At 45.4% G+C, this 13222-nt stretch overlaps 1 protein-coding gene across 2 annotated transcripts in view; it reads right to left on the reverse strand.

Annotated features, from left to right (window-relative positions):
• Window positions 1-4044: 4044 nt before the first annotated feature.
• The window catches only part of MASP1 (MBL associated serine protease 1), a 101507-nt gene continuing 92329 nt past the window's right edge, over window positions 4045-13222 (reverse strand). For both annotated transcript variants that reach the window (XM_081862425.1, XM_081862422.1), the window contains 4 exons: window positions 12152-12337; window positions 9136-9203; window positions 7149-7248; window positions 4045-4806 (listed from right to left, as the gene is read on the reverse strand). In XM_081862425.1, the coding sequence (XP_081718551.1) occupies window positions 4616-4806; window positions 7149-7248; window positions 9136-9203; window positions 12152-12337 (545 nt within the window). In that variant the 3' untranslated portion in view covers window positions 4045-4615. The remainder of the gene's footprint in view (window positions 4807-7148; window positions 7249-9135; window positions 9204-12151; window positions 12338-13222) is intronic.

Here is a 13222-nt window from a genome sequence, read left to right on the forward strand (position 1 = left end):
ATTAACCAATCATGGGGGCCCATTGTGTAAATAATGTATATATAGCTAGACATTTTGGGGAAAGTTTCATTCATTGCTACTATGAACTAAATAAAGAGCATGAAATTCATGCTCGACTCTGAGTATATTACACCTCTGTTAACTGGGATCGTTCATCTGGGGAAATCAACTGCAGGTTCAAAGTATCAAAGTATCAACTTTCTCCAGGATAACCCCAAAAAGAAGTCCCTAAACCTGTTGCCGTTCTTCTCCATTCCTCCCACCTTTGTCTCTTTTAGCTTTACATGTTCACGATGCTACCACAGCTGGTCCTCACATCAAGTTGTCATCTTGTTCCATATGCACCTGGAGCGATACGAGAAACAAGGGTCGGTCAGGATGAGGACCTTCAGGCAGCGATGCTACCGGTGCTCTTCAGAGAAGTACGAAGAGCCACAGTTCAGCGAGGAGGATGTTGACGATATTGTTGAGTGCTTGATCCTCAGCATCAGAAACAAATGCTACGGGGAACACTTACATGACAGCATACTCTTTGAGGTGGTACATGAGAACAGGGGCCCTCATAGGCATGAGCATTGTGAAGCTTGTCACCTGGGAATACACAATGCACATTATAGGGGGTCTAGAGGTTCTGGTCATCACAGGGAACCCCAAAAACCAACATATCTCCCGGCCAGTCTGCAGGAGAGTAAGGCAAGCTCAACTACTCACAGCTCCTTGGCAACACCAACATATCAAGCATTTGCAAACCACACTGACCCCAGTTTTTGCCGGGAATGTTGCTCTTGTTTCATTGCTCTTGTGATTGTGATTTTTGTATTCCTTGTCTACTGGAATATGAATAAATACCTGTGATTTCTGCACCGCAGGGGGTGGACTAGATGACTTTAGGGATCCCTTCCAACTCTACAATTCTATGAAAAACCCAACGGCACATTACCCGAAGGTGTTCTCAAGAAGACTCAGGGGACCTTTGGCAGGGAAAACAAACTTCCACCTGGTGGCAGTGGAAAGACCACAGGAAGGGAAGGGCAAATGCTGTGTTTGGCCTGGTCTCCCTTCCTTAAATGGGTCAGGGTGTACCTGGGCCAAATGATAATCTAATCTATTGTTGGGATGGCATACAAAGGATGAGCAAGTTAAATCTGTGATGATAGATTGGGCAAGAGATGTGGGACATAACATAATGTTTGAAGATTGGGAGAGGTTATGATGGAAAGGGGTCAAGTTCACTGCTTGTACGGTGTTAAAGGAAAATATTATGAAAATGATGTATAGATGGTACTTAATCCCTGTAAAATTGGCAAAGATATATCATAATAGTGATAATTTATGCTGGAAATGGAAAGAAAAAAAAGGTACCTTTTATCATATGTGGTGGACCTTCCCCAAGGTGAAAGACTTCTGGGAGAAGATTTATAATGAATTGAAAAAAAAAATGTTGAAATATACGTTTATTAAGAAACCAGAGGTCTTTCTTCTTGGAATAACAGGTTTGGAATTTCCCAAGAAAGATGTTAGACTGTTTTTGTATGCCACAACTGCAGCTAGAATTTTGTTAGCTAAGAATTGGAAAACACAAGAAGTCGCAACAGTGGAGGAATGGCAGATGAAGATGATGGACTTTTCGGAGCTAGCCGACCTGACTGTAACTGACTGGAAGAGTCCGCCACCAGAAGGAGGAGGAGTACCAGGAGGAATGGATGAAATTCAAAGACTATTTAGTTAAATATGCTAACATAACTTAATTGGAAAAACTTGCAAATACCAGATAGGCTTAGGATTTAAATATGTAATGTTAGAGAATAACATGTTTAAAGTTAAAATGAAAAGAAAGAAAGATGTTAAGTGATTAAGTTAATTTTATGAGAAAATTGGTTTTGGAAAACTGTTACAATGATGTACTCTGGAACTCAGCCAGGGGGATTCTAGGAAGTCACTCAACAAGGTTACTAAGATTGGATTAAGTACAGTTAAGATGTATGTTTGTTGTTTGCTTAAATCTTTTTTTGGAAAATCAATAATTTTTTTTGGGAAATATATATGATCTAATCCAAGGATTGTAGAGCTGCAAGGGACTCTTGAGGATCATTTTGCATTTCAAACCTGGCTGGACGTGTGCTGGTTCAGCAGGAGCGCAGAACAGTTCCAGAATGTAATGATGGTATGGAGTCTAGCTTGCTTTTTAAAAAATACTCGTAGCCTCTTTCTCCACTTTAAGCTTGCAAAGATTTGTCTACAAGTGTGTGGTGGCAGTAGCAATGACCGTGTGAAATCTCAAAAAGCCACATGCGTGGTTGAATAAAATGGCAACACAATTGTTGTTGTTTAGTCGTTTAGTCGTGTCCGACTCTCCGTGACCCCCTGGACCAGAGCACGCCAGGCCCTCCTGTCTTCCACTGCCTCCCGCAGTTTGGTCAAACTCATGCTGGTAGCTTCGAGAACACTGTCCCACCATCTCGGCCTCCATCGCCCCCTTCTCCTTGTGCCCTCCTTCTTTCCCAACATCAGGGTCTTTTCCAGGCAGTCTTCCCTTCTCATAAGGTGGCCAAAGTATTGGAGCCTCAGCTTCAGGATCTGTCCTTCCAGTGAGCACTCAGGGCTGATTTCCTTCAGAATGGAGAGGTTTGATCTTCTTGCAGTCCATGGGACTCTCAAGAGTCTCCTCCAGCACCATAGTTCAAAAGCATCAATTCTTCGGCGATCAGCCTTCTTTATGGTCACCACAGCCTTGCCGTGGCGAAGGGGCTTGATTAACTCAGAGAAGCTATGAGCTATGCTGTGCAGGGCCACCCAAGATGGACAGGTCATAGTGGAGAGTTTTGACCAAACGTGATCCACCTGGAGGAGGAACCGGCAAGCCACTCCAGTATCCCTGCCAAGAAAACTCAATGGACAAACACAACAGGCATACACATTACCTGTGGAATTGAATTTAATGGGGGGGGGTGTCTACACCTGAGCAGATGTGCATAGGATTGCAGTGCACCATTTGCAGACATTGGAGGGTGGGGTGTCAGTGCCATGTGGTAAACATTATGTGACTCAAGAGGGCGGCAAAGCAGACGTTTTCTCCATCTGCATCATTGGCAGAGGCTGAAAAAATTGGTTTATCTTTTTGCAGAAGTTTAATTACTTTTTAGAGAGGATTACAAAAAGCCCTGAGAATGTTTGTACTCAATGCAAAAAAGAAATGAATCAAAGGCAGGTCTTAACAGATTTTAAACAAAACAAAAATGAAACAGTGGCGTTTCCAGCAAGTCCCTGAGATTTTTGGGTGCTGCCTTCTTCTTATATCTGCTCCAGACACGGAGAACCTTGCTGGGTTCCAGCTCCCAACGTCCTTGACTTTTCGCCTTGATGGCGTGGGCTGATGGGAGTTGGAGTCCAACAGCATTACAGGTTCTCCAACCCAGATCTGTGACATCATGGATGCCTTCTCTCCAGTTAGGCACTGGACAAATCTATCCCAGTCTGCTCCAATTCACGGGAGCTCTTTGGGGGTTCAGGTAGAGAAGTCTTCTGCAGACCTGGTACCCAATGTGCTTTTGGCTAGAAATGATGGGGATTGAATTAAAAACCACCTGTGCACAACGTGCGCTTTCATTTAGCTGCGATCCTTCCCCACCACAAATGCGTCTCCAGCATAGCTATCAACTTACAGATTTGAAAATAAGGGACCAGCAGCCTCAAAAATAAGGGATCAGCAGCCAAAATAAGGGATTTTCAGAGCACAGGTATGTTCAATTTCTGAGCCCCTCCGAGCCAAAGGCAGAAAGCCCAGCTAGCAGCCATATGAAGCCTCAAGCGGTGGTTCCCACAGCGCAGCAACCTGGCAAAGGGGATGCAGCAAGGGAAACCACCATCACCTCTCCGCTGGGAAGCGCTGAGCAAAGGTGAGTCTCCAGGCAACGCGGCTGATTTGATCAGTGCGAGGCATGCAAGCTCCACCCCCCAGTCGTTCTTAGACTCCTTATTGGGTGAGCAACGCAGCCAAGCAACACAGTTGGGGCCCCCCTCCTCCCTGGCCGGCAGGGAGGGAGGGAGGGAGGGAGAGGAGCTGCTTCCTTTGAAACCCGGGAAGTTTAAGGGACATCATCAATAAGGGACAGCAGCGGGACACGGCGCTGGGATAAGGGACTTTCTCACCAAATAAGGGACGGTTGACAGCTATGGTCTCCAGCTGCCACGCCATGCATTTCCCCTGAGATTTATTTTGAGTCCTAGTTAACAGACTTCCTTTCCAAGCACGACTGTGTGCTGCAGAAGACATGCACCATTTTTAAAGGTTTTCGCAAACCAAACCGCCCCAAACCACGTTGATCCAGGCTTTTTGGGTCCCCGTAAAGTCAAATCCATCACCAAATAACCCAGGGAAGCAGGTCAGCATCAGCTATTGGAGCAGAGTTCAGTTCAGCAGGATGTAGAATCCAGGCCAGGCCTTTCTCATCCACGTGTCCAAGGCGAAAATCAACGGGCAAGCTTCTCCCTGGTCTAATACCAGGGGCGCCCTTTGACGGAGAGCAAGGAGAGACTTTTTGGAGGCAGCAAGATTCTGAAATGCGGCAGATGCTAATTTTTTTTTGCGTTGGGTTCTTCGTACGGTTGGGAGACTTCAGTATTGCTCTCCTATGACCTGCTTAATCCAAGGCAGAGCCAGCAGGACGTTGGAATACACTCCATAGCGGTCATTCAAGCCGCATCCATCGCCCCAAGACACTGTCCCTATGAGCTGCCACTGGCCAGTCTGGTTGCTCAGAGTGACCATGGGGCCGCCGGAGTCCCCTTGGCAAGCGTCTTTTCCTCCTGCGTGAGAAAGAGAGAAACAATAAGGGCTGGGGCATCTTTCAGACCAGAAAAGCCACCTGTTCTACGTGGAGTTTGCAAAGGTACAGAACAGGAGCTAGAATCAGAATAATAGAATGGTAGAGTTGGAAGGGACCCTGAGGGTTATCTTGTCCAGCCCCCTGCACTGCAGGAATCTCAACTAAATCATGCACAGATAGGTAGCCATGTTGGTCTGCCATAGTCAAAACAAAAAATTCCTTCCAGTAGCACCTTAAAGACCAACTAAGTTAGTTCTAGGTATGAGCTTTCGTGTGCATGCACACTTCTTCAGATACACTTCTTGTGTGCATGCACACGAAAGCTCATACCTAGAACTAACTTAGTTGGTCTTTAAGGTGCTACTGGAAGGATTTTTTTGTTTTAAATCATGCACGACAGATTAGCATCCAACCTACATCCTGGCACTTATCTCCCTGCCCCAAAGGGGACGATTGGCACAGTGATCATCAACTCTCCTTGGTTCCATGAACTCATCCCCAGTGACCCCCAACCCTATAAAGAGCCTAGGGTATAAAGACCCCTGGTGGACTTGTAAAAGGGTAAAAGAGTATTGGGAAATGATCTGCAATTAATTGAAAAAAATGTTTAAAAGTACTTTTTGGGGGAAAACAAAGTCCTTTCAGACTGAAATTCCCAGACTGAAATTTATGCTGGAAATGTAAAGAAAAAGAAGGTACTTTTTTCCATATGTGGTGGATTTGTCCCAAGGTGAAAGACTTCTGGGAGAAGATTTATAACGAACTGAAAAAAAATATGTTGAAATATACATTTATTAAGAAACCAGAGGCCTTTCTTCTTGGAATAACAGGTTTAGAATTGCCCAAGAAAGATGTTAAATTATTTTTGTATGCTACAACGGCCGCCCAAATATTACTTGCTAAAAATTGGAAAACACAAGAACTACCAACAGTGGAAGACTGGCAGATGAAGATGATGGACTTTTCGGAGCTAGCTGACCTGACTGGAAGAATCCGCGACCAGAAAGAAGAGGAGTTTCAAGAGGACTGGAGGAAATTCAAGGACTATTTGAACAAATATTGTAATATAAAAAAAATTAGAAATTTCTTGAAAGAAACAAATAGGCCTAGGATTAAATTAAGTTATAATTAAATAAATGGGATTCAGAATGTTAAGAAAAGTGAAAGATGGACTATAATTGGAAATTGTTTTAGTTTAATAATGATATTGGAAAGCTGTTACTTTTAATTACAAGGAAACTCAGAAGGGAGGGATTTGAGGAACTCAACCAATATGTTTAAAAGGTTGGATTTGTGAACAATTAAGTTTGTTATTATTGTCTAGCTGTTTATTGTTCCCCCCTTTCCCCCCTCTTTCTTCTTTCCTCTTTTTCCTTTTCTGTTTTTGTGTATCATCTTGCTTTGTGGTTTGTGTTACCACGGTGGAAAATCTAATAAAAAATTATTTTAAAAAAAGAGACATTCCCAGGTGTCTCAAAAAAGGCCCGTGTTTTGCTAGCCTCCAAATGGAAAACGAGCGAGGTCCCAACCAAAGAAGAATGGCAACTCAAACTGATGGAATATGCGCAGCTTGCGGACCCAACATATAGAATAAGAGAACAAGAAGAACACGTTTAGAGACGACTGGAAAATACAGTGGTGCCTCACAAGACGAAAAGAATCCATTCCGCGAGTCTCTTCGTCTTGCGGTCTTTTTGTCTTGCGAAGCAAGCCCATTAGTGGCTTAGCGGCTTAGCGGATCAGCTGATAAGCGGCATAGCGGCTTAGTGGATCAGCTGATAAGCGGCTTAGCGGATCAGCTGATAAGCGGCTTAGCGGCTTAGAAAAAGGGGGGGGGGAGGAAAAAAACCCGCAGGAACTCGCAAGACATTTTCGTCTTGCGAAGCAAGCCCATAGGAAATTTGTTTTGCGAAGCACCTCCAAAACGGAAAACCCTTTCGTCTAGCGGGTTTTCCGTCTTGCGAGGCATTCGTCTTGCGGGGCACCACTGTACTTATTGAATATATGGGGTGGGGGTGGAAGTTGTGTACGTCGGCAGTATTAAGATAAATTCAACAGTGTAAATAAGTTTTGACAGATGTAACAATGGAATACTGAATGGTTTAGTTTATGTAAAATATGCAGGGATTTACAGTATGTAAAATGAGCCACGGAACATTGAAGAAGGGAAGTATTTTAAGGTTGTTTAAATGAATATTCTAAAATGTAAAACAGAAAAGCTATTCAAAAAAATATTTTAAAAGAGTATAAAGACCCAAGGAATGTAATAACACAATAACATTCAAAACGGCAGCAATTAATTGCACATTTATTCAGAATCACCTTGTCTTTCTCCGGCGCAGATCATGTCTCCCGTCACAACTTTCTGCAGCTTGTGATAGGCTTCTTTGCACACTGAGTGATCTGTCAGTGGGATCTCAATCTGCAACACAGAACAAAAAAATTTGACTCCTTGGATAAAGACGAGTCTGGCCTCATTTGCCTGAATGGTCCTCCTTTGTGAAACACACAAAACTGCCTTCTACCAGGTCAGACTGTTGGTCCACTTAGTTCAGTATTGTCTGCACAGACTGGCAGTGGCGCGGCAAGGTTTCACGCAGGAATCTCTTCCAACCCCACCTGCTAGGGACTGGACCTGAGACCTTCTGTGTGCAAAGCAGATATTCTTCCCCTGAGCTACGGACCTTCTCCATAGATTCACTAAAATAATAATAATAATAATAATAATAATAATAATAATAATAATAATAATTTATTATTTGTACCCCGCCCATCTGGCTGGGTTTCCCCAGCCACTCTGAGCGGCTTCCATAAAAACCAGAAATACACTAAAATATCACAGATTAAAAACTTCCCTGAACAGGGCTGACTTGAGATGTCTTCTGAATGTCAGGTAGTTATTTATCGCTTTGACATCTGATGGGAGGGCGTTCCACAGGGCGGGTGCCACTACCGAGAAGGCCCTCTGCCTGGTTCCCTGTAACCTCGCTTCTCGTAATGAGGGAACCGCCAGAAGGCCCTCGGCGCTGGATCTCAGCGTCCGGGCAGAACGATGGGGGTGGAGACGCTCCTTCAGGTATACTGGGCCGAGGCCGTTTAGGGCTTTAAAGGTCAACACCAGCACTTTGAATTGTGCTCGGAAACGTACTGGGAGCCAATGTAGGTCTTTCAAGACCGGTGTTATGTGGTCTCGGCGGCCGCCCCCAGTCACCAGTCTAGCTGCCGCATTCTGGATTAGTTGTAGTTTCCGAGTCACCTTCAAAGGTAGCCCCACGTAGAGCGCATTGCAGTAGTCCAAGCGGGAGATAACTAGAGCATGCACCACTCTGGCAAGGCAGTCCGCGGGCAGGTAGGGGTATAATTTATTTATACCCCGCCCATCTGGCTGAGTTTCCCCACCCACTCTGGGCCGCTTCCAATCAAGTGTTAAAAACAATACAGCATTAAATATTAAAAACTTCCCTAAACAGGGCTGCCTTCAGATGTCTTTTAAAAAGAAGATAGCTGCTTATTTCCTTCACATCTGAAGGGAGGGCATTCCACAGGGCGGGTGCCACTACCGAGAAGGCCCTCTGCCTGGTTCCCTGTAACCTCACTTCTCGCAGTGAGGGGTCCTAGAACAATAGGATTCAGAATGCAGCAGTATGATTGGTCCCAGAACAATAGGATTCAGAATGCAGCAGTCTGATTGGTCCTCGAACAATAGGATTTAGAATACAGCAGTATGATTGGTCCTAGAACAATAGGATTCAGAATACAGCAGTATGATTGGTCCCAGAACAATAGGATTCAGAATGCAGCAGTCTGATTGGTCCTAGAACAATAGGATCCAGAATGCAGCAGTCTGATTGGTCCTAGAACAATAGGATTCAGAATGCAGCAGTCTGATTGGTCCTCGAACAATAGGATTCAGAATGCAGCAGTCTGATTGGTCCTCGAACAATAGGATTCAGAATGCAGCAGTCTGATTGGTCCTAGAACAATAGGATCCAGAATGCAGCAGTCTGATTGGTCTGTAGGAGCCATCCAACCCAACTCCAGGTGGAAGTGAATCCGCAACCTGATTGGCCTACAGGAGAATCCCGGAATTAGCCAATCATGTGGGGCCCATTGTGGAAATAATGTATATAAAGCAGACAGTTCTGGGAAACATTCCATTCCTCACTACTATGAGCTGAATAAAGAGCATGAAATCCACACTCGACTCCGAGGATATTTCAGACTGAGACGTCTACGCCTGCTCCCTAACTATACTGCAATTCCATTCCATTCTCAGATGTACACAGTAATGAACGACAAGGAGCATCACCTCCATCAGGGCATCTGGGAGACGTTGCAGGAACTGCTTCCCCCATCCGCTGACAATGACCATGGTGTCTAGTGGGAGGGAAAAAGAAGAAGACAGACATTTTATTACCTTTCAGGAGGTGACCTGGAGAGGAAGGAGGATGTGTCATACCTTGCAGTCTAATGAAGCAAACCAGACCCTCCTAGGGTGATCTTTCCTTCCCACTGCTCAAAAACACCTGTTGCAGATGTGGAACACTTTTGGTCCCCCATGTGCACACATGCCGCAAGGCGCCCCAATGTCCCTTGCGCATGCCGTGTGACATGCTGACCTGTCGTGCACGTGCTGTGCGGTTTGTGTGTGTGACACGAGCACGGCCCGTGGTGTGCGCAAGTGAGGTGAGCACATCACACCGTGTGCATCCATGGTTGCTGTGAAATTTGGAGGAGGCCTGGCATCCTCCTTGAAAATTTTGGGGGGCCTTCACCCCCTTGGGCTACCCATCGTTGGCACCCCTGGATACATTTAAATTATCAACAAAGATCTCTATGTGCGTCAACAGGCTCATCACAGCTATCTGCCAATCACCCATTCCCACCACCCTTCTGAGTAATATCCCTCCCCACCTTCTCACTATATAGAAGGGTCTGGAAACTTCTGTTTCAGTGTATCTGAAGAAGTGTGCATGCACACGAAAGCTCATACCAAGAACTGACTTAGTTGGTCTTTAAGGTGCTACTGGAAGGAATTTGTTTTGTTTTGCCTTTCAGTTAGATCTAGCATTCACTGTGCACCTCTGATACCTCCTTTTGGAAGAGCTTAAGTTGCATTTTGCATGAAGTTTGATCATTCAAAACAGAACTTACATGCCATTCCCTTGGAACTGAAGTACCTTGTGTTTTCAGGGTTCCTAAGTTTTGGAGCATACAGGGGCTAAAAAGCTCACCTTTCATGCTGATTGTGCACCTCCAGGAGACTGTGGGATGTACAGTGGTACCTCAGGTTAAGTACTTAATTCGTTCCAGAGGTCAGTACTTAACCTGAAACTGTTCTTAACCTGAAGCACCACTTTAGCTAATGGGGCCTCCTGCTGCCGCTGTGCTGCCGGAGCACGATTTCTGTTCTCACCCTGAAGCAAAGTTCTTAACCTGAAGCACTATTTCTGGGTTAGCGGAGTCTGTAACCTGAAGCGTATGTAACCTGAGGTACCACTGTAATCCACTGAGAGCAGTCAAGTACAACATTCCTTGTTTTGCTAGAGTGGACATGCAAGGGAATGTTTGGTCCAGCCAGTCGAAACTTCCTGTTCCTCCTGGTCTGGAGCATCTTTCCTTGCATGTGACTAGTGGGTGGTGTGACCTTTCCATTCCCGGTAAAAGGACAAGCCATGCTGCCACTCTCCCTCTTTTCCATCTTCCTTTTGTCTTGCGAACTTCCTGGAATGAACAGCTGGCTGCCAGCCAAGCAGTCGCCCAGGTCATCTCCCTTAGGGAGTAAACCTGTTTTATACATTTCTTACATTTTATATGTTTGTAAGCCTAAATCCTGCCTTCAGGGATCACACCTTGCTCTGCCTGGTCGTGAGTAAACTTTCTTTTTCTTGCTTATGAATAAGACCGTGGTGTCTTTATTCTTTTAGGAGGGATTCAAGGGGTCTTACCAGGAAAATATTAGAACACATTTCAATCTGGACAAGCCAGATGGAATTGCATATTGTCTTAAGAAACTCACACAAGTTTGCAACTCGTCTTCTGCTGTGCGTGAGAAGGGGAATGTAAACTCTGCTAAGTTAAAGATACTTGCTAGTTCAAGCTAGGAAGGATATTAGTAAATATATCCTCTCCTGCCACCCTGAGCATTCCCACAGAGACTGGGAACCTGCTGCAGAAATAGTAATGAATCTTTGACCTCCTGCGACCTCAGACCCCTATACCCTTGCATCGGCATTCGTGTCCAGAGCCATGGAGAACTTTCTTGCAGCGCAGGGGTTTGGAGTAGTTGACCCTTTGGGTCCCTTCCAACTCGACAGCACTATGATTCTATGTCTCCTTGAACTGAGCTCAGGAGCAAACAGGCAGTCAAGCCGATAGGATTCTTTCAGAATCCATGGGAATGTAATTCTGCATTGGTTAAAGTTCTGCCTTAATCAATGCTTCTGAGCCAGCTTAAAGGGTTGGCTGTCTGCTTCTCCAATCGACATTGTCTCCTAACGGCTCGGCCCAGTATACCTAAAGGAGCGTCTCCACCCCCATCATTCTGCCCGGACACAGAGGTCCAGCGTCGAGGGCCTTCTGGCAGTTCCTTCACTGCAAGAAACAAAGCTACAGGGAACCAGGCTGAGGGTCTTCTCGGTGGTGGCGCCCTCCCTGTGGAATGCCCTCCCATCAGATGTCAAAGAGATAAACAACTACCTGACATTTAGAAGACATCTGAAGGCAGCCCTGTTCAGGGAAGTTTTTAATGTGTGACATTTTAATGTATTTTTAATCTTTGTTGGAAGCCACCCAGAGTGGCTGGGGAGACCCAGCCAGATGGACGGGGTACAAATAATAAATTACTCTTACTCTTACTATTACTCTCGCACCACAATGGCAAGTAAGGAAGTCAAACTTTACTAAACCAAAGGGGTGTGGCACTCATCTCACTTCAGGCCGAGGGAGCTGGCGTTTGTCCACAGACAGTTTTCTGGGTCATGTGGCCAGCATGACTAAACCGCTTCTGGCGCAATGGGACACCTTCCCACTGCAGTGGTACCTATTTATCTACTTGCATTGGTGTGCTTTCAAACTGCTAGGTTGGCAGAACCTGGGACAGAACAATGCGAGCTCACTCCATTGCGGGGATTCAAACTGCCAACCTTCTGATCAGCAACCTCAAGAGGCTCAAGTAGTTTAGACCACAGCACCACCTGTGTCCCTAGATATGTTGGAAGCCACCCAGAGTTGCTGGGGAGACCCAGCCAGATGGGTGGGGTACAAATAATACATTATTATATTATTATTATTATTATTGTGAATGGACGGAGCCATATCCTCACCTTTTGGGTAGGCTTTATCTGGAAAGCAAACAGGCATCACGTAATCATTCAGCCTGGCCTCTTCCGACAGTTCCACCAGGGCGATGTCATACTCAAAGGTGGCCGCCTTGTAGGATGGGTGGATGGAGATTGTTTGGGGCTGTAGCTCCTGCTCTGTGTCATCTGTTCTTTGGGTTCTGTGTTTCCCTGCAGAGAGACAGAAAGAGAGGCTGGAAGTGTGAGAGACCGTATCCAGAACAGGAAGCTGTCTTCTACAGAATCATAACCCTAAGTCCGCCGAGACCATATAACACCGTCCTGAAAGACCTACATTGGCTCTTAGTACGTTTCCGAGCACAATTCAAAGTGTTGGTGCTGACCTTTAAAGTCCTAAATGGCCTCAAAGGCCCAGTATACCTGAAGGAGCGTCTCCACCCCCACCGTTCAGCCCGGATACTGAGGTCCAGCTCCGAGGGCCTTCTGGCGGTTCCCTCCCTGTGAGGTTACAGGGAACCAGGCCTTCTCGGTAGTGGCACCCACCCTGTGGAACACCCTCCCATCAGATGTCAAAGAAATAAACAACTATCTGACTTTTAGAAGACATCTGAAGGCAGCCATGTTTAGGGAAGTTTTTAATGTTTGATGTTCTATTGTGTTTTCAATATCCTGTTGGAAGCTGCCCAGAGTGGCTGGGGAGGCCTGGCCAGATGGGCAGGGTATAAGTAATAAATGATTATTATTATCGAGTTTAGTTTTGCCAACACAGGCTGGCAGTGGCTCTCCAGGGTTTCAGATGGGGCAGGTGCTCAGTTCCACCTAGAGATGCTGTGGATTGCACCTGGCATCTTCTGTGTGGAAAGCAGAAGCTATTGCTCTTGGTGAGAGGTTTCAGGGTTTCTGCCTCTGTGTTTGCACTGTGTAATGCTTCTGAACACTTCCTGAAACTGCAGGAATAATAATAATAATAATAATAATAATAATAATAATAATAATAATAATAATTTTTTATTTATATCCCGCACTTCCCGATTCAAAAACCGGGCTCAGGGCGGCTAACAACAAATTTAAAACACTTAATCATAAAAGCAGCAT

The sequence above is a fragment of the Podarcis erhardii genome (assembly GCF_964252035.2).
Source record: "Podarcis erhardii genome assembly, chromosome: 5".
Lineage (NCBI taxonomy): Eukaryota > Metazoa > Chordata > Lepidosauria > Squamata > Lacertidae > Podarcis > Podarcis erhardii.